Source organism: Polypterus senegalus, chromosome 5 (genome assembly GCF_016835505.1).
Source record: "Polypterus senegalus isolate Bchr_013 chromosome 5, ASM1683550v1, whole genome shotgun sequence".
NCBI lineage: Eukaryota > Metazoa > Chordata > Cladistia > Polypteriformes > Polypteridae > Polypterus > Polypterus senegalus.
This window is the reverse complement of record NC_053158.1, coordinates 168,725,625-168,749,802: the sequence shown is the minus strand read 5'-3', so window position 1 is coordinate 168,749,802 and position 24,178 is coordinate 168,725,625. Positions and strand designations below refer to the sequence as shown.

Here is a 24,178-nt window from a genome sequence, read left to right as displayed (position 1 = left end):
ATCACCTAAAACAAAATGCTCACTTCTTTCATCTTCAACATTTGTTCCATTTGTAATCATAAAAAAATGTTTTGCTATCAGATGCTCAAAAGGAAAAAAGTGATCAAATTGCACATATTTTTGCTGTTGTTATTTAGGAAATATACTAAATACATTACAAGGAAAAGTGTGGGTGTACTCTATGACTACAAATTTGCTACATGCCTCTTTTTAATAATATATTTTCTAAATCAGTGCTGCCAGCGTCATTTAGCTACTTGGACAAAAAAAAAAAAAACAAAAGAAAACAATCAGGTGTTACATATTTTTGTTAAATGAAAACACATAACCAAGAGTAATACTCCACAGATGAAACTTTATTCGTAAGTGATTTTTTACAGAGGTAGAACAAAATATTCTGTATTATTTTAATTATATACAATGAAATACATTACAATTATAGATATATATGGGTAGCTAAACTGTAGGGTACTTCATAACTCATAAAAGAAGCATGATAAATTCCTCATTCACCCATAAATTGATAATACAGGGAATCCCTGCTAGACAAATAGAAAGTTTAAGTCTGCTTCTGTCGAATAAAACAGTAATAATTTTTATGTGTCAATCCATTACCTGGAATCATTTATTGTTCTTTGATATCCCATTTACTTTTAGTTTAAATTAATACATTTTCATATGTTTAACAGTTTAATGAAAAAATGAACGATAACAAATTATGATATTACTTGGAATTTGATAAGCATTTCTAAGATTTTCAAGATTACATTGCAAAAATTTAAAACTTTTTGCATGACCTCTGTTCTTATTTCTTTTTATTTTATTACATGTGATTATACCATGAAGTAATTATATAATAATGACACAAACAGCAAATATTCATCAGAGTTTTAAAGAGATATGAATATATTTTTGCTAGTAGCATTCTGCATATGCTACATCATGGGTCATTGCACTGCTATTGAAAGGTGGAAATATAGCACCCTTCACTGTAAATTTAAAAAACAGCTTGGCAGAGTGTCACATTCACTCCTCCTTAAACAAGGGGTGCCAAATGTAAGTGTTCATGTGCTTATATATATCTCAGTTGTAGAAGCTGAGGAAAGACTAGAGCTCTTCTGGATGAAAAGAGATTCATTCAGTCTTTGATCTTTGTATATTTTTTTCCTGTTGCACGCTAGGCTTTTTTGGACACCCCTGCCTCACCACCAACTGAAAACACACACACACACACAGAAGATTATGTTTTTACCAAAATTCAGTGAGTTTAACTGCGTTCTTATGGAGCTATCCCTGTCTCCCTTTATTGAGTTAAGACAATACGTGGCATTATTTTTTTATACATGAAATTTTCCATATGTTTTTGGCCTTCTTCTCAAAAGGGAAAGAACCATTTAACAATCTGTTTAGAGGCTCTGGGGCTACACAAGGGCAAGGCAAGGAAGGAAAAAACATCACTCTGATCATAACTAATAGCCTGTTAGCATGACAATGATTTACTTGATAGTGTCTCCGTAGTGCTCTGTCAATGAAATAAAAGGCCTTAACAAAAGAAGAGGATACATTAAGATGCAGGGGCTTCGTCAAAGATGGTAATTCCTCTGCCACATTAAACCAGGCAAATGGAGAAAAAGAATTAATTATTCTTAAACAGAATTTTTTATTTTGTGATACAAGCATATAATTGATCGATAAAAGAGAAAACAGAACTTTGCATCAAAAATAAAAGAAACATACAAAAGGTGCATAATAAGCCTTACATTCATAGAAATTACATTACAGACAAAGACTATCATTTTATTTCTATTAACACCAATTTCTGCAATTATAATAGAAATTGAGTAATATCAAACACTTAGCATTTCTACGTTTATGTCCACTGGTGATAAATGCATGGTCAGAAGTGTGAGATCACTAAAGTGAATCAGATCAGTTTTATTCAACAGTCAAAGAGATATCATCTAGTTGAGGATGAAGAGCACGACATCTAGTCTCTGGACCCCGCAATCCTAAATCGGATTAAGTGGGTCACAAAATGCAGGATGGACAGATCTTATACAGTCATTTTCAGTGTGTTTTTACTATCATTATAATAATAAAAAACACAGCGGAAATGAAATGTCCTCAAATATCACTAACTTTTTAGAGAATCAAAGTGCAGCTTCTTGCTGCATTCTTAAAATGATGTGTCTAGTTTTCAGCGTGGCCATTAATTTAAATCTGAATGTACAAACCAAAAAAAATGAAAAGATGTAAGTATACTAATTCAAAAAGCCTTTTGTAAAACACAAATCCATTTGTAGATTATAAATTTAAATAACAAAAAGCAAGTAGATGAAAAATGTCCTTAACAGGTATTGAATGAAAAATCTACCATAAATCACAGAAGTGCAAACTTGGACAGACTATTCCTAGAGTAAATCCGAGTTTGCTTTCTAAGCAAACATTTACAGAACATTACCTTCCAAGTTAATGAAAGCAGTGAGAGAGATCTCTCAAGATAGACAAAGATTTATGTGTTGATCTGAACCACAGCACACACATTTCTAATATTAATTCATGTTTTTTTTCCTTCTGAAGTAAATGGACACAATGCCCGCCCCCTTCCCTTTTAAAAAGTAATGTTAAAGAAAAAATAAAAACACGTTACCCGATTACAGAATTACTGAAGATTTCTTGGGACACAACTTCTAACAGGTTACAATGAAAAGGTACACGGTTAAAATCAGGTCACGATTTCCATATAACATTCACAGAGACTGAGAGACAAAGAAACGAAGGACCCTCTGGGCCTTAAGCCTTGAACAACTCAGAACTCTCACTGTGGAAGTGCTTTGAGTATTGCGTTCACCTCCTCCGCAACTGCTGTCAATGCAAACTCAAACTGCTCCTGTACAAAAATAATAAGGGGGTTTGTGAGGTTGGGACAAGACAACAAATTTCCGCAGTGAATCATCTTGCTAGAAACTGCATGTCATACTACTATAGTTAAATCACTTCTGACTGCCAGCTTCCTATTTTTTGCATCAGAAAAGTGTTTTCTTTATTTTGTCTTAATGTGTTTCTTTGATTGAAAAAATCCTAAATTGTAATATGGTCATGGACATTAATTAAGCTATTCTACATAAGCAACATTCATATTTTTTTTAAATAGAATAAGAACATGTAGTGGTTTATATCCCTCTTTCAAATAGGATGCATCACTAATGTAATACTGCAAAATTTAATACTGCAACTTACAGGTAACATAAAAGATAAATAAGTCAGTATTAAAATTTAAACCAATGAGGCAGTGAGGACAATACAGTACATTGTTCATCCTAATAATTTAAATAAAAATTTAACTTTCACTCATCTTCTGAACCATTTTTTTCATTATAGCACTATGGGTGCTGAAGCACACATGGGTAGCGTTCATATCCTTGGAGCTGTGGGATATCAGCACTAAATACTATAAACCATCAAGCTACTCACAACTATTAACATTTTTTTAATAATATGAAATACTGAAAAGTGCATATTACTATCTTAGTATGGAAAACCAAATATTAAATACACAAAAGACATTTATTTAATACCACTTCCATCTAATATTTCTTATTAAAGTAATGTTTTGTGTGGGTTTGGTTCCAGCCTTGCATACGGTGCTGTCAGAATAGGATCCAGCACTCACCTCCCTAAAATAAAAAATTGATAGATGGTCTAAAAGTGCAATCTTTCAGTATTTCTCAGTAATTTGCAAGTTATGCTGTTTGCTAGACAGCAATAACATCTAAGCTTACAGTGCCCAACCTATGTGAATGTCACACAGAAATTTAATAGCAAAAATTTTTTATTTTTTTTATTCTATATAATTACAACATGTAGATATTTCTAACACAGCATTGCTATTTTAGAAAAGGCTTGGAATAGTAACTGAAAGGCTGTATCCACAGCCTGATGGACCGACTTTCGAATACTATTCCAAGCCCTTTCGATATACATATATACTATATATACAGTTTAGAACTTATTCATATTAGTTTTAAATATACATCTGTTTAAATTAAGTTTTCATTTAGACCTTTTTGAATGTGTCAGGGAGGACTTTGAGGAACAAAATACATTACAAAATATAAGTAATATAGCACAAAAATAAAACTACGCAAATGCCATGAAGCAGATTGCAAATGGTCCTACAGTGTTCGCTATCATACATTTAATTTCACCACTAGATGGCATCAGAATTTTTAAAGAATGTTACCACAAAACAGCCTTTGTATTTAATTTAAATAGAAAGTGCCTAGTGCTCAAAATTCTGAATACAGTCGACACACTCAAGAAATAGGAACATTCCATTTGAGGAAAAAAAAGGTGTTTATTTGTTTGAAACCTGGGTAAAGATTATATTGATATATTATAAATTATACATTTAAAAACATTCAGCGATGAAATGCTCATGTAATAATGTAAAGCTGAAGATGCAGACACGCTGTACAGTACAACATATTATTATAATACTTACGATCATTGCGTATTAACACACCTTTCTAGCTATGAAAGCCTTGAAAATATTGTCTTGCCCATCACTCTATGAGATAATATTAAGGGTGAATAAATGGCACATCAATCATTCACGAAAGCAAGCAATCAATGTGTCCATGCATATTGTTTAAAACATGAGATGTGTTCATCAGCATGACAATACATTGCTGCCACGAGGGTCATAGAAGATCTTGTTAATATAAAAGGTATATATCAGAGATAGTTGAATTTATACTTCATTGCTGATTGTGAAGCAGACTATAGAAGTTTGAAATATAAGAATTATACCTATTATTATTAGTTATAACAACAACAATGGTAAGCCATAAAACAATAACAACACTGTTGCCACCTTATAAATTAAAGGATCAAATAATTAATGTTTAATTACGCAACAAGTTTATAAATCTGTGGATTTTTAAAACACCCACTTTTCACACCAGAAGTAAATGACATTTCCAAAGAAACAGTCTAATTTTGCCCGAGGACCTGCTATAATTGACATTTCCAACCTGACTTTTAATCCACAGTCTTAAATTACCCTGAAAGCCTGTTATTCCTGATTTGTATTCAGTGGCGACAGTACATGGTTTGTTTAAACCCATCAAAACAAATTCTCCAGAGAGAGCATCCTGCTGGCATGTAATCAGATATTTTAAATTTGCCACGCGTCTGGATAAATGAATTAGGCACTTTAAGAAAGTGGCAAGCCTGTAAAGATGAGACAGTCCAAGATGTTGTGGCAAAGGTATGGGTTCGCCAACTGAAAGAGATAAGCACTGAGATAGGCTCAGTTCTTTTTTGTCAGTCCAAGTCTGCAAAGAGAATATTTCCTCTGTCATGCCAGTCTGACTATAGTACATTAAAGAAGATGGGAAGAAGCAAAAGGTTGACGGCAGATGAATTTACCCAGCTTGCTGTTTAGAATAGCAGCAACTGCTTTGAAACCTTGTTGTAAGTCTCATGTTCAACACAGAGTTCCTATTCAATTGCAGATTAAAAATAGACTTCATTACGCACAATTCTGTTGCATCTCGTTCCGGCCTTGCAGAAGCAAGGTATTAAAATGGGCAACAAATTAACGTTTAAAAAAATCTTCCTGCATTCTTAATGAATCTCAAACAATGCCTTGCAGGGTGTAATTGTGCTTTTGCAGGGCTCTTGAGGTAACTGGCAGCATAAGCCATTAACATATTCCTTCAGGCGACCACAGTGAGCTGACAAGGATATGTTTCTTGGCGGATACACATAAAGAGAAAACTGTGGATTCACAGCTTGCAAAGCTTTATGCCTCTTTAAATATACATGGAGTGCTTTGGTTTCATCCTAAGTAAGTAAACCAGTTGTAGTATTAACCATTTTTTAAGTCATTTTATACAAAATTGCCTTTTACATGTGTGTGCAGTAATATGGACCTGCCTGTAGTACATGCAGTATACAGACAGATAAATAGCTAACTTGGAATTAAGTCGGTACATTACACATAAACCTCTTGAATTTACAACTTGGTGGTTTTGTCTGGGATACAAATGGAGTGAAAACCCTCCCTGGTGCCCCTTCCACTTTAACAAATGCATTCTAATCCCCAACAGATTTAATGACAGTACCTTTATCTGGACCATGCCTGGTCTTTGGTCCCTCAAGTGCTCCAGGGTAGCAGCAATATCAATCTCTTTAGCACCTGCAACAAAACCACAAATTGGACTGAGTTCAAAGCACCACATAATCCAACCTGCATCTGTCAATCTCCTGCTCTGCGGCTCCCTTTGGATTTTCACTACGATTGAAAATTATTACATTCATCCCTCCACAGACTTGGCAGGCAGCTGAAAATTGTTTCTGTACTTGGGTTTAAAAATAAAAAAGGGAAATAATGCATTTACTGCTGCAACGGTAGGAAAACGTAATCCAAGATAACCAGCAAAAAATAAATAAAACACACTAACATAAATGAATGATAAATGAATGATAACCTAAACACAGAGTCTCATTTAATGTCATTTCAGCCTTTCAATATTAAAAAACATTTCTTAGCTCATAAAAAATGGGTAAGGGAGACAAAATTGTACAGATATTTTTTTTATTCTGTTAGATTACGCTCAAATGGGATGATCCAACTAGTAAATACTGTCAATACTTTATATACTAGATAAAGTAATTTCAGTTCTTCCTTTTTTAATGGCATTTATTTTCTTATTAAGCATCCAGAGGTTTTTAAGAATCCAAAGGCTTCCAGTACTTGGCATTCCTGTTCACACATCTATGCTGATTTTCAATGGCAAGTTTCCCAGCCACAGAGGCTGAAATTTTGGCTCAAGTAAATGAAAGCTGGCATGAGCCCATGCTGTCTATTTAATGAACACTGGTATACCCATGAAGAAGCCACGGTATGTGGGTCTTGAACAAATTATGGCTGAGCTACAGGATCTTCCTGGCTACAAATTCTCATTTATGGGCCAAGTAAACCGACACAGCTACACTTAATAATAATGATCAAAAAGAAATCCCTGAAACATAATTTGGTTCATTTTTTTTTATTTTACCGTGGCTGAATGTATAGAAAATCACCTTTTATTTCCTAGGAATAGTAGATAACACATAGTACAAGTGTTCATGTAAATGAAAAGTCCAACTAAGCCTCACTCAAAGAGGGAGAATATTCCTTTAGCTTCAAAGCAAGCATTTCAGCTAAATTATAGAAAAAAGTATGTTTCATCAGCTGCTGCTACATTTGGTGCTTCCTGATGATGCCCGACTGCTTGATTAAAAATATTTTCCCTTTTTCACTGAATGACTTTAACAATTAGACCATTGTTGGCTTTGTATTAGAAAACACATTGAAGAAATGCATAATGACCCATTTATTGGAGATTCACTGTGAAAAAAGTGAAAGCCTATGTTCCTCTAAAGGCCTTTCTGATGGAAAAAAAAGCAAAGTGAAGCTGGTACTGCAGCTGGGCCCAGACTGAAAGTGCACTTACACTTTCAAGTTTAAGAAGTGTTAGACTCGAAAGTTAGGAAGAACCCTCTACAAAAAAGCCTTGGAAAAATGGCATTCTTGAGTAATTTACAATTCACTCTTCAAAAAAAAGAGAGAAAGATTTTGTGTGCAGGCTGTAGGCCTTTGATCATGCTGATGAACGCTAGAGCTTCAACCTGGGCCTCAAACTTCTCAGGCCAGACAAAGAGGGACCAAGCCTAACAGGCCAGGCCGAGATTCCTGTCAGAACAAAACCTTTGGCTGCTTCACAGTATGACAGCCTGGGAAAAGCCCTGCTCAGCAGGGTTAAGATGCCCGCTTTGCCCTTTGATCTTTCATTAAGGCGAGAGCCAAAGCGCCGGTCAGGAGATTTCAAATTGTACGCACTATAGGCAAAAAGGGGAACCAGGTCACGAACAAATAAAGGGGTGACCTATTGAGGGGGGATGTTCATTGTTTCTCTGGCTAGTTTCACATGACTTGTTTTGTATTATGCAACACTAAGCCCATACTTGGAATAGATTTTCACATTGTAAAGCATAATAGAATTGGTAAATTTACATTTGGTGCTTGGAAAAGTCAACCTTTTGCTGCTTAAAACGTTTAACAGATTGCAATTATTCATTTATTCCTATGTCCTTTTATCAAGGTTTATGATCCATTTGTAGCTACGGGGATTAATTTATTACATCCTTTGTTATAAGGAATCTGAATTAGTCTGTAGTTTTGACTAAAGTTTTGCATCACTCCTTAAAAAAACAGAGGATTCACATAAAGAAGATGACATATTGACCCTAGAAAGATATTATTTATTACAAGGACTTGCTTGATGTAAAATGCTGCATTTGAAACACAAGCACTTCTCACTTCTCATTAATGCAGCCTAATCTTTAAGTCTATAATGTATTTCAATTAAGCTTTTGATATTTAAATCATTTTACACATTTTCCATTTTAATTCAACACATGTTGGATGTTTAACTATTAATTGCTCCATTTGGTGAGTTCTTAATAAACTCTATTTGTTAAAGAACTAATTAGCTCTATGTCCATTTCTTTTCTTTTCTCTTTTTTTCTGAAGCAGTGTTCATGTCCATTGAACATTCAGCTCAAAGCTGCCCCGCTCCTTCTAATGCAGCGTAAGGTCTTCAGCTGAATATCGAGGCAGTAGTTGTTTCCATAGCAACAACATCACACAGACATTAAGAGAAAGGAACGCCTTTTAGACACCCACCTTTAGCCATCTTATTGAGGACCATGTCAATCAGAATGTATGTCCCACTTCTGCCTGCACCATCACTGAAAGCATAGTGAAAAAAAGCAATGTTAACCTCACCAACAAAAGACACAAGCCACTATTTTATAAATGCAGCCCAGTTCAGATACAAGAGTTCATGTTTGTCCTAAATCAAAACAAGCTGCTCATTTTGAATTTAAATATTATTGCTCGTTGTCAGAGGTTTCTTGAACAAATACAATAGGTTTGTTTACTTAGAGGTTCATTGAAGGAAGGTACAAACAGAATGTTTTCTATTCTTTTTAATGGCTGTTGAGACTGAAAACCTGGCATTGTACTCAAGTGTCTCAAAAGTGTGTGAACAAAAGCTTATTGCATTTCTCCCTTTTTTGGTGTGATCATGGATTTTCAATAATATCAGAATTGATTTCTTTAAAATTACATGTATGACAAATGCATAAATACACAAATACATATTTAACTTTGAGTATTCAAGTAATTGAAAAGAGCAGACTATTCAATCTGTGGCTCTGAAAATACTTATTATTTGATCTAATGCATTGTGATATATGGGCAGGTATCCTAATTCCAGTACTGGAATAAGCAGATTCAGAAAATGAATGAATCATCTATTGTAGTTTATAACATTTACTTTATCGTCAGCCGCATTTCTCATTAGCTTAGATTTGCCAAAAAATATTGTATTCACAAAATGAAATCTAAGGATGGTGCTTTTCAAAATAGTTATTCTGCATGATTAATAATACCCTTATTGATTCTTTTGGTTGACTAAAAATACAGAAAATAGCATCTGTAAAAGTCAGTTTCATCCAGCACAAAATACTGAAAAATGTTATTATTATTTTTCTTTCCCTAAGTGAGCTGCTTTTTAAACTGCTAATCTGAATCATCATGCATTTTGATCCTAGTACCAGTAGTGGAAGCTCAATGAAGGTTGAAGGCTTTATTTTCTGATTCGCTGGAGTCCACGCATTCTTAAGGAGATTCCAGATAAAACACTCGCAAATGCACGTGTCCTGTTATGTAGTACAGCAGCTGCAGGATTTTGAGTATTTTATCTCAAGGTGTGATACATTCATTGCTCAGCTTAAACTAACCTATGCAGATCTGAACCGTTGACAGTATAATGCATATGTACTGTACACTGAAGACAGGGTTCTTCTCCAAAAGCAATTTACCAAAACACATGTATGATATTGAGAATGATTTTAAATGGATATATTAAAAAAAATTAATTGGCTTTATTTCATAAATATGTGAGAAGTGTAGAACAGAAGCCAATGCAATGGACTTTAACCCACAAAGCCAGTTATTTTCTAACCTCTAACTCAATGTATGACACTCGGTAGTCATTGAAACTGCCTATATTCCAGTTGAAAAAAATATACATTTACGAATTTTTATAGATACATATGCATACATACGAATGTAAGCCATTTTCATATAAGATGACCTAAGTCACTTAAGTAAAGGTGTTTGACAATTATACATGAATAATAATAAAAGCTAGTATAAAATACATACAAATAAGAAGTAAATATACGCAACATCTCCATACAACAAATTCAAATACATTTGTAATACAGTAAAATGCAGAAACACATACTTAACAAGCTTTAATCAAAAAGGCTCCTAAAATTATAATCATTTAGAAGACTAGACACAGAAACTGTGTCTTCTTATCTTTGTAAGAGACTGCTACTACTGTAATAAAACTACTCAAAATTATGTTTCAGTATATAATTTATTATTAGCAAAAATAAACAATATTTTAGCTTCCTAATGTTAGCTGAATTATAAACGTGCATCAGTCTACAGTCTCACAGCATGACAGCTATTTATGTTATCTTTAAATTTAATAATTATTCTTCTCTAAAAACAACTAGCAAAAATCATGGAGAAAAAAATTCAGAAATTGAAAACACGTTTTTCAAGGCTGAGCAGCATAACAAGGGCACAATATAGAATGTTGCATTTAAGAAAATGGGCAACAGACAAAAATTTAATTCATAAAAAGAAAACAACCATTGCTACCAGGTAAACAACAAAATTAAAAGGAAGTGCAGTCAGTCAAGTTTTTATCAGCAAGTGTACAACTTAAATAAATTTATCTAAAACTTGGGCATTTAATTGTAGAATTTTAGAGGCCAAAACAAATAGATATATAAAAATTCAAGAAATATTATTCATGATACCACTTACAAACTACTCCAAAATTCCACTGTAGATCATCGCTTGTCTTTAAATTATTATGTATTTGTTTATTGGAAAACCTACGAAAATAGAAATATATAATCTTGTGCTCTTCATTGCATTGTGTTTTATTACGATCAATATAAAAATGCTTGCTTGGATTTGTTTTTTATTTGGATTTAATGGTTTGTCCTTATTATTTTGTGAGTTTATTTCACAACTGTCTCATTTTAGAGACAAATTTTTAGAGAAACAAATTTTGTATTTAATACCAATTGGTTAAGTAACTGAAAATGATTCTGCTTTGTTTTTAAAATAATGAAAATAAACACTAACAGACAAATTTAGAAAACTATATTAATTTTTGCAAAATAAAAATTTGAATGCATTTGTCATTTAAAACACATGCTAACCATTTTTGTTTTGTGCTAATTAAAGACTGGGTGATGGCCATCAAGCCACCTTGGTAAGAGATTGAAAGAACATCTGACATTCTATTAAGACGTCTTGTCTTTTTAGATATCCTGATCTGCATTAGACCGCTTACAATGCAGCCTTCATCTTGTATAGCACCACATTGTAGAAAGCCATCTGTTGTTTAAATTACAATTTTAAACTAGGGTCAAAAGATAGAGTCACAATTGTTTTTTTTATTTTTATCTCTCTCCCCTTATTTATACTCTACTGTATGGTTTAACAGATATACCAACATATTATATTACAGTATTCTTATTTAAACTGTCGTTTTTATTTCAAGTGAATTATTAAAAAAAAACAAAAAAACAGGCAGAACTTCAATTACTAGAGTGCCACATTGTCTTAAAATTAACAGAATGATAACAAGGATGTACATAGCACAAAAAATACACAAAATGGGGCAAAATTGAAAAAAATCACTTGAAGCTAAAATAAATTATTTAAAATATTTTACGGTGAATAAGAAACTTAGAGCTGAATGATTCGTTGTGCAAGTGGTCCTCTATGAACTGTTCATTGATTGAGGGTTTTGTAACTTTACTGTATAGTTTCCTTACTAGAATTAACCTTACCATAGCCTTGTACTTGAAAAAGAGGTTAAAGGTAATGAATGAGTAGATGCATGGAGGGAATTACTTGCCTGCAGTGAACAATTATTGGACATGACCGGCCCCTGTAGCACTTGTTTACCTTTCTGCAATAAAACAGAAGACAATAAAATACATTTATTTAAAAAAATCCCCCAAATTTTGCAGCATTAAAACTAACAGGTGCTATGAAGGATATTAAGAACATGCTTCATATTTTAACTTTATGCAGTAACATAAGTAAGACGTACTTCTACTGAGCATAATTTTTACAGTATGTCACTTTCTCATCTGTGAAACAAGCATGGTATAACAACACAAGTCAAATGTTACTCTTTAGTTCATCAAATCCAACACAGCTATATCATGCAACAGCCATTCAATTTATTGGCCAAAATGAGTTTTTTGGTTTTAAATAAAAATATATGACAGAAAAATTACAACATAATTCATCAGTTTGTAAAAATGGCCTATGGAAAAAACACAAGTCAGGACAGTCCTTGCATGTATTAAAGTGGAAACTCTATATAGATATACAGTATAAGCAACTAGAAATGTTATAAGTATTTACCCTGCATTTGAAGAATTCATAAAATATAATTTTAAGTTATTCATTTAGAAGACTACAGTTTCAAACCAGAAACAATTCTATATCAACAATATATTAAAATGTCTATTAATTATATAGTGCATTTCACATATCTATCTATTAATAAAGTATCTATCTATCTATCTATCTATCTATCTATCTATCTATCTATCTAGTTCACTGTTAAGATCTTTTTGTAAGATTAATGAAAGAGGGAACATACAGTATAATTTGAAACTAACCTAAACTTGCACATTTATGCAAGTCTACATCAAAACAGACATCCTGCCTCAAAAATATCAGCTCTTGTTTGCCCTAGAATCCCTAGACAATCTATTATGTGCTTTATTAAACAATTAAAACTACATTCTCTTAAATTAAAAATTCATATTTATAATATCATTTCACAATTTAGTTAATACTTTAAAACTTTCAATTGCTTTGTATATACTGATGATGCAGATTTATGTCCATTTCAAAATATTTTCTTTAGTATTTACAATATATAATTGCCTAATAGTTTGCCTCAAAGACAGAAACCAATAGCCATAACTACAAAAGAAAAAGCTAAGCAAAAACTGTACACTGACTTGCTTGCAACAAAAAGATTAAAAGCACTACTTTGGAAAATTTATTAAAGGTAAAGAAATATGCTATCAATAATAAAATCTAGAAGCATATGATTAACACACAAGAGCAATTAGTAATACAAACCAGCCCTTTAGTTCATTACAAACAAAAAAGGGAAAGTCTTGTCATGCAAACCATTAGCAAGCAAAGGTCAAAGGTCGTTAGAGGCTGTGAAAGGGGGCTTCTCACATTGTCCCTGCTGCAGATTCACAGTTTCCAATGATCACTTTTGTGACTATGCAACTGGGCTCATATTACTAGCTGCAACATCACAAAAATGACACTGGCAACCGCTAATTAGCTGGCAAAAAAATAAGAGTGTGTTCATTTGAATGTGAGTGTTGTTAGTAAATACTGTGGCACAAAGCAAGAAATTAAGAGAGTAATTTATATTTTAAAAAGCCCTTGCATGTTCTACTAATTATCTTTTAGCTTTGTGATCTTTCTTTAAAGTGTAAATTTGCTCCCTAAAGGCTCAAAAAATTTAATTAGACATAGAAATACAAGATGAACAAGCTAGTTTAGTGACAGAATGCTTTGTCCACGTTTCAACGTCTGACAACCTTTACACTTTAACATAATCTCAAAATCAATCAATTGTACAGTCTTTATTTTATATAATGCCTTTCCTAATAAGCACCATCCCAAAGTGCCTAAAGACATTCATAAAGAAAAAAGAGCCTTTTTTTATTTTTAAGAAAAAAGGAAAAGCTGCCTAACTGAAAAGTTAAAATTCAGATATAGAGATGAGTGTGTCTGTAGGTCAGATGAATGCTGCAAGCAGGCATAAATTCTGTACTTAGCAGATTAAGTGGGGCTGCTCCATTAAAAAAATAAAATTCAAACAAAAATAAATATACAACATTAATATCGCCTTTTTCCAGAATATATAAGCCCATCTTGCACTTTAAAGCATACAAATTCATATTATATTAAGTCAAAACTATTTGGACACACTGCTCATAATTAACTAGCCTCATCTGCTGAACTCTGCTCAATGCACACTTCTATACAGGTGACATGCAACAGTAGAATATGTAGCCAGGCTGAGTCAGTGACTGGCTGGTGTTTATTAATTTTAAAAAAAAGAAGGTTCAAACTTCTAATTCATATTCTGCCTTTTAGCAAAAGACATCGTTGAAGTGGAAAGTGCTGTAGGGGCACGAATCAAGTATGTGGGTGTGTGTACCTGCGAAAGTCCAGAAGGGTTCTGGCAGACTCTGGAACGCTCTTGTTCAACCAGGTGAGAAAGTGGAATTGCGTCACAGTGCGAGTTTCATTTGTCTGTAGATTCTTCAAATAGAAACTTCGTACAAGGAAGTCCTCACACCAGATGTGCTCAGAAACCAGATTTACCTTAAATAAATAACAAATACAGTGCAAAATGTTTGACATGATTTACAGTTTACTTCTTTGTTTGTTGAAAGTTAAATGCCATTTTCCTTTTTGACTATGACATAAACCTTTTTATATAAATAACTGGTCACATTCAAAAAAAGGAAATTGTTTCCAGTAACAGGAAAATGAACAGTTACCTCATAAATATTGTAAAGATTTGAACCCTCGTCTGGCCAGTACTGGTAGCACTGTTTGACTCCATTTTCCGTGAGAGGAGTAAGCATGACAATAACGATACAGCCATTCTCCCAGACCATCTGCAGACAAAGACAGAGCCTACGGTCAAACTGTGATGGCCTAATTACCGCATGACATGTATAAATACCGCACTCAGACACACAATTAAAATTAATTTTAGTCAGAGGACATCTAGTCAATCCCATTATAGCATTTTATCGTACGGCTATTTATCAAAAAAAACTGTAAGAAACAGAAAAAGGGACTTTGAATAAAATATGTTTGTTTTAAGAAATGAAACATCATATTAGCTATTTTGCATCAGATAGCAGGTATGCTTTTGGTTTACTAGCTTAGCAGTAGATTAAAATGATTTCCAATGACACATGGGACATATACTCCACAAAAACAGCACTTTTGATGGAAATAAAATGATTTGTTTTTAATAATATTTGTCTTATTTACCCACTTCATTCAGTATACATCAATCAATCACACAAGAGACATACATTCCAAAGCAACACTTTTGATGGAAACAAAAGCGAATTGTTTTTAAAGGTTGTCTTTTTTACCCACTTTGTTCAGTATGCATCATCTGAAGAGGTGACCCTTTTATGTTTATTTTAGAAGCTGTAGGACTCCCCCCCCCCAATGCAGTAAATTGTGAAAACTGAATTTTGCAAAATAATTCTTTTAAGTTCATTTTTGCAGATGAACTCTAAATGTAATAAATTAAGATATGATTAAAGATGTAATATATGCCTCTACTGCATTTTATTTAAGGTGGTAACTGCTTCTAAACATAATTCAGAAAATAAATTTAAAGATAATACAAAATCTTTAAGCTTACAATTTTGAAATGGTAGCCCTCACACAATGACCATCCAAGGATTACTCTTTCAAACCAAGCAAAATTGACATTCTCGAATCAAAGCTTCAGTAAATTGTTCCACCCATTTACTTAATTTTTTATTTTTGATAATGGTCACCTTTTCTGATATCCACAGTTTGCCTCCCACTACTTTAAACATTTCACACATATTTCTGGCTATGCAACAATTTAATGTGCCTGTGGCCCAATGAAGCCATTATTGAAAATGAGGAGTAATACTGATTTTATGAGAGCAATAAAATATATGATATAGACTATTGCATTACAGCCCAAGAGTGACATTACAGAACATTTTCTATGAATGAGCTTGTCCAAACTAAGTGAATTTACTATGATGTAATAACCAAAAAAAAAAAAAAAAGAAATGCTTTAACAAGAGTATTAAAGGTCTGTCTGGGCTTTTATTCAAAAGAAAAATTCTATATTTTATTTTAAAATATACCCGTTGTTTTCCATTTCCACAAATATTGTGAAATAAAGTTTAAATGCTGTACATTTTAGAATAAACAAAAAACAAGCTCACTGTACTGCCACTAGAATATCTGCCATTGAGTCGACAATGTCAAATCATGCTGCACTGAGGACATCTGGACTAATATATTCAACTGAAAATATCAAACCATTCTGGTTTAAAGCAGAAACAGAATGAACTACTGTAAGACTTTATATTGCTTGGTACAACATAGTAGGTAAATATACAGCAGAAGCTAACTCTAGCGAGTGCTTTATACATTTGTATAAAAATAAAAACATTACATACTCCTTATTTTGTATCATGGAATGCACTAATATAAATTGTAACTGCAATTCATATGTACTGTAAATATTTTTTTAAATAGTAGGTGTCTCCTGCCTTTTTAATAACTTTCAGTTTAAGTGAACATTTTTGTTTAAAAAAAAACCTTAGATACAAACAAATGGAATGTTAGCAACATGAATAATGTAAAATGTTTTGTTTCTAAAATATAAATTACAAAGATCGAACCTCAGGCTTCCTGTTGCTTATAATCATCATATTTATATCATGTAGGGAAAGGTAATGGCACAAATGCCATGTAGAAAAATAGTTTGCTATTTGCAATTTAGCATCTATATGTATTTTAAATTCATCTTTATAGTACATCTATAACTCAAAGCATTTTAGTTATGGTTCTGTCTTAAACCAAATATGTAGCATAAAGTATATATTTGCATTAGGAAACATGGTTCTGATTCTAACTCCTATAATATACCACCTCTGTTTTCTAATATACACAATGTAAAAGGAATAGATTTGTTTAACTATGCATTCAGACACTGCATGCTACTGACATTTGTAGCATATTGCTGTTATTTTCTCTTGAAAATTAGAACCAAAGAAGGATAAAGAAGTTTTTATTGTGATATACTTCACCTTTCCAAACCAAATTGGTTTGAATATATAACAGAAAGGTTACACAGATCAATCACCCTGTAGATCATGGTTGTAGATTTGCTCTCTTTGGTCTTTTGATCAAAGCCATCGTTTCAGGTCCAGTAATCAGACATGGATAAATAAAAAATACACTATATATAGATATTTCCTTAAATACAATGCACACTGATTTCAAATATTTCTGGCTATGCAAAGTTTTAAAATTCAAGAAACATGTCTAAAAACCTGTTAAAACAAATACAAAACAACAACCTGCAGCTTTGACAGTTCTTGAAACAACTTCTCAACTTCCTCAGACAGTAAACAATATGCTTGGCCACTGAATCGTCAAAACAAAGCAGGCTTTTACAAAGTGTCAAAGTTTACATCACCCAATCATCAGATAACAAGACATGCAGGTTAGGGTGGCTAAAATTGGCCTAATGTCAATGAGTGTTGGGGTATGTGTATTTCTATGAGTGTGTTCTTAGATGGCCTGGTGATTCATCCAGGGTTGATTAAGGTTTAAGCCTCTGGCCCTGGATGAATGCATATACAGTACTAACCAGGTGCAGTAACTAGTCACTGGCTGTCTAGGTCTAGAGTCACTAAAGAGCTCCAAAAACTGGAAAAATGGACATTGCTCTTCTTGAGATGTTTGTAGCTTGTTTGTTGGGGATGCTACATCAGCAACTTTATGGTAACTCCCCTCCCTGGTTTTAAGAAATCACACTATTGCTGACCTCCACAATGAACATTGACACAGTTTTTCAGAATTGGTGGGCTCTAGTTAATGAAAGACTCAACAAACCATATTTATTTCATCATTCACTGAAGTTCTAGGTACTTAGTTATTATCAAGGAGACATTGCTGGGCCTCAACAAAATGCTTTGTCAACTAACACAGATGACCAAGTTAATATATGACACACTGTATACAATTCATTGTCTTTCAATAACATAGAAGTTGAAAACAATTCTGTATGCTTTTGGATTGTTAGAGCATAGAAAAAATATTTCAAAAAATAAAAACGATTTTAGACATAACAGCTAAGCAAACTGATGCAAACATGTGGCTCTTATATAACAGCTCTGGTCAGAGACAATATTAACACAAAGTGGTCAGAGACTATATTTACACAAAGATGAAAGAGTATTTGTTTCATATTTGAATAATAAGTGGTGATTTCTTCTTACCTGCCAGAAATCTGCAACAGTAGCTGGCAGTGGACCTTGAGTACTGATGTATGCGGGGTTCCTAGGGTCATGGTCCATCTGGGCAGAGAGAAATGAAAGTAAACTGTGTTAGCAGATTGCTATCATCATGACTGATTATACACATTTTTTATGGCTTTTTCCACATGCATTTTGCTTATGTTCCAGGCTCTGTAAAAGGTAAGAGAAAGATGAAATTTACACAGACGAAGAACAGCATTTGGTCAAAAAGATATACTTTTTCACTTTCTTACATTAAGCAAGTGTGGGGAGTTAATAGCTGTATGCTTTCTTTGACTGGATTCTTAATCATAATTAAGGTATGAGGACTTAATTCACTAATCTGCAAAAGTCCTCTACGTATTCCATATTTTATGTTCTGTTTTACCCATTCAAGGCTATCAGTTAAAACAAATTTACCACACCAATCCGTCTTATGCCCAGTTCCATTGGTATAGGGTGCTGTAGACCTAAAGCAGGGTTAAGATGTCTCAGCACAATGATAGATGGTTTAAAGATCTAGCTGAAGTTATTTTCTTAAGAATGTTTGAAAAGAATGGTTTTATTAATACTCATAAATTTGTAAAATAAAAATGTCGTAAGTGTTCGTATTAAGGGTTCCTAATCATACCACCTCTGCTTGCAAGGTAATGTTGTAGTTGATATCTTAATCACTTGTCAATTCTGCTTTTAAGTGGGCTGTTACTTTGAGAAAAAACTGAAATACCAAAGAATGTTTTGTGTCCTTTCAACTCCACTTTTTGGAATTTTTGTGATTTTCTCTTATTGTTTTTTTTGCAAAAGTACATTTTTTAAGGCACCCTACCAGACATGTACACACAGGTGCAACTGAGACAAAATCAGGTTACATTACTGTCTGACCTTGTGTTGACTTATTGTTAATTTATCTGTATTGTTTCATTTCATTGTTTTTGACAAGTAGTGAGTCAGTGGACAATGACCAGCCAGGCTTTTCTGGAGTATTTTCACTCAATATTTTCTGTGTTGCTCTTTGCCTTTTTAAGGGCAGCATAGCAGTGCAGGGCATAGTGCTAGTGTCTCCCAGATTTAAAAGACTGGATTCATTTCCCAATCTGGTCACTATCTGTGTGGAATTTGCACATTTGTCTTGTGTTTACGGGTGCTTTTCATCTGGCCCTCTATGTTTTTCCCCACATTCCAAATGCATGCATGTTAGGTTAATTGGTGTCTCCTAACTGACCTAGTAATGGTACATAAGCTCTGCGACAGATGTTCAGTTTAGGGTATATTCCTGCCTTGTACTCTATCTAGCCAGGGATAAACACTGAAATGAACTGAGAAGGTTTGAAAATGGATAAATGCATCATTACTTTTTCCAAATATCAGTACCTTCTCTAGTAATTTTTTTTATTCTAACAAATGAAATAACTTTAACTGAATAAATCTGAATGTAGTTTGTGATATTGTTTTCTAGTTAAATGTACTAAAAAGAATCTTAGAAACAGGAAAGAAAAATAATGTGCACAGCCTCAATAATCACTTATGTGTTCATATTTAGGACATCAATACTCATCCACCCATCCATGTTTTAACCTGTTCTTCAATTTACAGTCATGGGGAGTAGGTGCCTATCTCAGCAGCACTGGGTAAAAGATGGGAACCAACCCTGAAAACAGTGCATGCCTATTGCATACACTCTTTAAGAACAAACACACACATACTAAGTCATTCTGGGCCAATTTAGAAATATGCACACAATGAAAAGTCAATCAGTCAAGGAGAGAACAAGCAAACTCCTCACAGTTAGTTCACAGACATTAAGATTTGAAGCTTCAGGGCAAATGGCTAAATACTGCACACAACACATTAATTTTCTAAATTTCTTAAATAACACTGGAGTTTGGAACCAAACCTTAGCACTGGAATTACATAAATAGTCAGCCAATACATAATAAAGTGTCTTCTTAGATACTCTAACAGTAAATTAATAAATGATCATTAATTTATATTATCCTATTACTGGAATATAATTACAATTAATTATAATACTAAGTAACATGGAGGTACAGTAGTTAGTGCATTTTTTCTTAGTTCCAGATTCCTGGATTCGAATTCTGTCAATGACGTGCATCATCACTGCCCACTCTGCTACAATGGTACCTTACAAAGACCTCAGCTCAGACACTTTCTGCATGGAATTTGTTCATTTTTCTAAATCCCATAGAAATACAGATTAGATTGTTTGGCAACTCTGAATTAGACCTGTGTAAATGCTTGTGAAAGTGCCTTGGGCTGCTGTCTACTTGATGTCAGATACCGCCTGGATAGACTTTACCCCTCCACTCAGAGAACCTGTGTAAAAGTAACTGGGTTTTGAAAATGAATGAAGGAATGGATGTAAACCTGATATTGTTGCTATTTCCCCATGATTATAGCACAGCTGCCCAGAAAGACAAAGTCATATCCATTAAGCATGTCCCTTGTTGCTTCCAGATTGTGTTAAACTGGTAGTGTAGTAGCTGAGCCTCTTTTTCTTCCTTTCAGAATCTCGACTCAAACCAAATTACCAGATTCAATTACTGAATTACCACAAAACTGATTTGACCATATTGGCTTCCTGTCCAATATAACATCATCTTAAAAATTCTACAGAATGCCTGTCTTTACTACTTTGTACAATTTAAACATGTAAGCTAATTCAGACAGAATGAGACAGATTAATGTACAGTAGGTCAAATCTGTATTATACCTGTGTTCCTAAGTTTGGTTTAGTCATCGTCAACTTAGGTTAAATAAGTTACGAGGTAATGGCTGCAAAATCCATAGTAAAATTCCTGATCTTCTGAATTCTACATATAAAAAGAAAGTTCAAAATAATGTAAATACTGATATTATCATTTTAATGCATGTTGCATAAGCTACCATATATGTAACAAAATACAGAGATATAAATGAAAACAGATTTTGAATGAAAATTTTTTACTCATTGTTAATTATCTAAAGTTTAACTTAACAAGAGTATATTTGAACCACAGTTCTTTTTTATCTTTTTATAATAAAAATTCAGTAGCATATTAACACAATTTTTACTGTTGCTGCCTCACAAAACTAGGAGTTTGGGTTTGAATGCCAACATGTTCACTGTCTTTGAGGATTAAGCACGTATTTCCTTAAGTCACTGCATTTTTCCCCAGGTACTCCAGCTTCTTGCCACATACTGATACCAATCTCATTAAGATAACTGAGGACTTTTAATTGGCTGTATAAGGGAGTATAATTTTGAGCATGGGTATCACCTCTGATAGACAGGCAAATTCTCAATGGCTGGTTTCAGTATTGTGCCTAATGTTCCCCATCAACCTATACTGGGTAAATGTGGGTTCAGATAATGCGTTCATGTACATCTTTGAAGTATTTTTATTGGCTACCTTTGGTCTTTTGTTTTTATTCAGATGTTAAAATAATGCTTTACAGGTCCTCAGGTAATATATACATTTTGTAAAGCCAATTAGTCAGTAGGCATATAGGAACAGACATTAAATTAATAAAGGAGATAAATGAAAGGCACCAAAAGAATGTTAAAAATGCAAAAGAAAAAGTAGCTGCAAGCAGCTATGACTGATTGTTAAGTCTAAACAGTTAGACAAGATCTCAGTCCATTTCACTGGGATTGGGCAACAAATTAATCAATAACTTTAATTAAAGGCAGCGGCTGGGTTCTGTTTAAAAGGTTGGTTGTGATAGAAACCTGCAGGCATTGTGGTTTGAAAGGTGCCAATGTGAGGAATGTTTAAAGTAATATAATTTACAAAGAGTCAGGTAAAGCGACACAGTGCCCTGTGTTTGCAAAAATTACTCCAATACAATCCATAACGGAATATCCACTTAGCTATCCATTATCTGAACCAGTTAAATCAATTTCAAGGCCACAGAGAAAATATAGACTATAGTGGAAGTATTTGGTACAAGACAGGGATAAATCCTGAGAGGAACACTCATTCACACACACACTCACACACAAAAAAAAACATTAATTCATTGGAGATATGAAGCAGTGGTCCGCATTGAAACCTACTGTTAAGATATCTCTCAAACAGTTCCTCTATTCTCATCTGAACTGTGTACAGTATAAAACAAGGGAGCAAATAATACTGTTTGAATTGAAAAACTCTAACTGTTACACAAATGTATCAAAGATTGGAGGACTGTATGAGTTTTTGTTTCACAAAATTTGTTAGGGTAAGTCCAAGACATTTAAAACTAAACCATGGCTAATGTAATATTTTTCCCTCAAATTAACAGCTTGGACATCTCATTTCTACATTAAATACAAGCGTCAGAACAAATTACATTTGTTGATGAAGCATTGCTCTCAAACTATAAACAAGTTTAGGTACAAGGTTTAATAAACACTTGATTGGCTGATATAGTACATATGAGTCATGTTTTATTTTTCTGGAAACTAGGTACAATTGTATTGACCATAAGAAAATGAAAATTGCTTAAAAACCTAAACAATATCAATCACTTTACAACTTCAGCAAAATAGCTGAGGATGAAAGCAAAAATAGTGAAACAGGAATTTGAACAAGCAACATGTGGACAGAAACATGGACACACTAACAACATTTGACATGCCTTGGCCCAACAGTAATAACAGCAATGTAAATAACTTTTCCAGAAATTATTGGTTAAACGTTATCTTCTTTCCCGCTGGCTTTTAACTTAATTGGGATTGTCACAGCAGAGGTATATTTTCCTCTTCCACTGCATTCTTTTTCTGACCATCTTCTTATTACACATCCCCTCCACATCTTTCATCTTTCCATCTGGTTTATGGTCCCATCTCTTTCTTTCTCTTGGCACCTTGATCTCTAATAATCTAATTCCTCTAGTCCACTCATACTTGTTCTCCACTTGATTCATTTTGCTCACCTCACACGTCTATCGTTGCATTTTCATTTCCTGAACACTTATTTTTTCGGACTTCCATCATTGCTGTTCTTGCTAAAATCTTGTGAATATTTCCTTTCATCTTTGCAGCTATACTTTTGTCACTGACCATTCCACTACTCATTCTACAATTTTTAACCCACTGTTATTGGCTACATCAGTTACAGCACTACGGCCATGTGGCACGTTTCCCTGTGGGTGATCAACCTCTTAAGATCCTCACTGTTGGGGACTAGAGTGGCTGGACCAAGCCAAGGGGTCGCCCACGTAACACCTGGCTGCGGCGGATAGAAGGTAATTTCCAGAGGGTGGGACTGGACCACGTGTCTGCCTGGGGTGTTGCCAATCGGGATCCCGAGTTGTTTTGTCGTGTAGTGGATGCAGCAACACACTGTACCAGTGCATGCTCCCTAACTTGACTTGACTTGGACTTGTTATTGGCTGGCTTACAATTAGCATGACTGCTAACAGAGCTTCTTTTAATAATGGACCTTCTCAGAGTTGTGAATATAATTGTTCAGTTAAGTTAGGTTTATGGTTTTGTTTTTATTGCTTTTATTATAATTATTTTGGGGTGGTGAAACAGGTAGCTGACTGCACATGGGCAAAAATGGCAGTGCTTTGGAATTATGGAAGCATTTTAAGAAATGCGTTAAGTCTGCGGCGTCATTCCAATTTTGCAAGCTTTATTGTTTTTTGTTACCAAGAAGAGATATTTTTAAACAATGTAATGCAGAGTGTAGGATGCGATGATAGCTTTATCTAAAGGCTAATAGCGTTAAGTATTTTTTAATTTAAAGCATATACTGTTAAGTAGAATATTACTTTTATATCTAATAAGCAATAAAGTGTAAAACCAGCCACAAAAAGAACCTCAGTTCTGCCCTATTCTTGGTTAAGAAAAAATAAAAGATAAATAAATGAAAAGAAA

The 24,178-nt window shown here is 33.6% G+C and overlaps 1 protein-coding gene across 2 annotated transcripts in view; it reads right to left on the bottom strand.

Moving 5' to 3' along the window:
* Positions 1–335: 335 nt before the first annotated feature.
* The window catches only part of ptprn2 (protein tyrosine phosphatase receptor type N2), a 1,088,657-nt gene continuing 1,064,814 nt past the window's right edge, over positions 336–24,178 (bottom strand). For both annotated transcript variants that reach the window (XM_039753609.1, XM_039753610.1), the window contains exons 17-23: positions 18,295–18,372; positions 14,773–14,892; positions 14,427–14,593; positions 12,072–12,125; positions 8,738–8,802; positions 6,132–6,205; positions 336–2,890 (exon numbers count right to left, since the gene is read on the bottom strand). In XM_039753609.1, the coding sequence (XP_039609543.1) occupies positions 2,819–2,890; positions 6,132–6,205; positions 8,738–8,802; positions 12,072–12,125; positions 14,427–14,593; positions 14,773–14,892; positions 18,295–18,372 (630 nt within the window). In that variant the 3' untranslated portion in view covers positions 336–2,818. The remainder of the gene's footprint in view (positions 2,891–6,131; positions 6,206–8,737; positions 8,803–12,071; positions 12,126–14,426; positions 14,594–14,772; positions 14,893–18,294; positions 18,373–24,178) is intronic.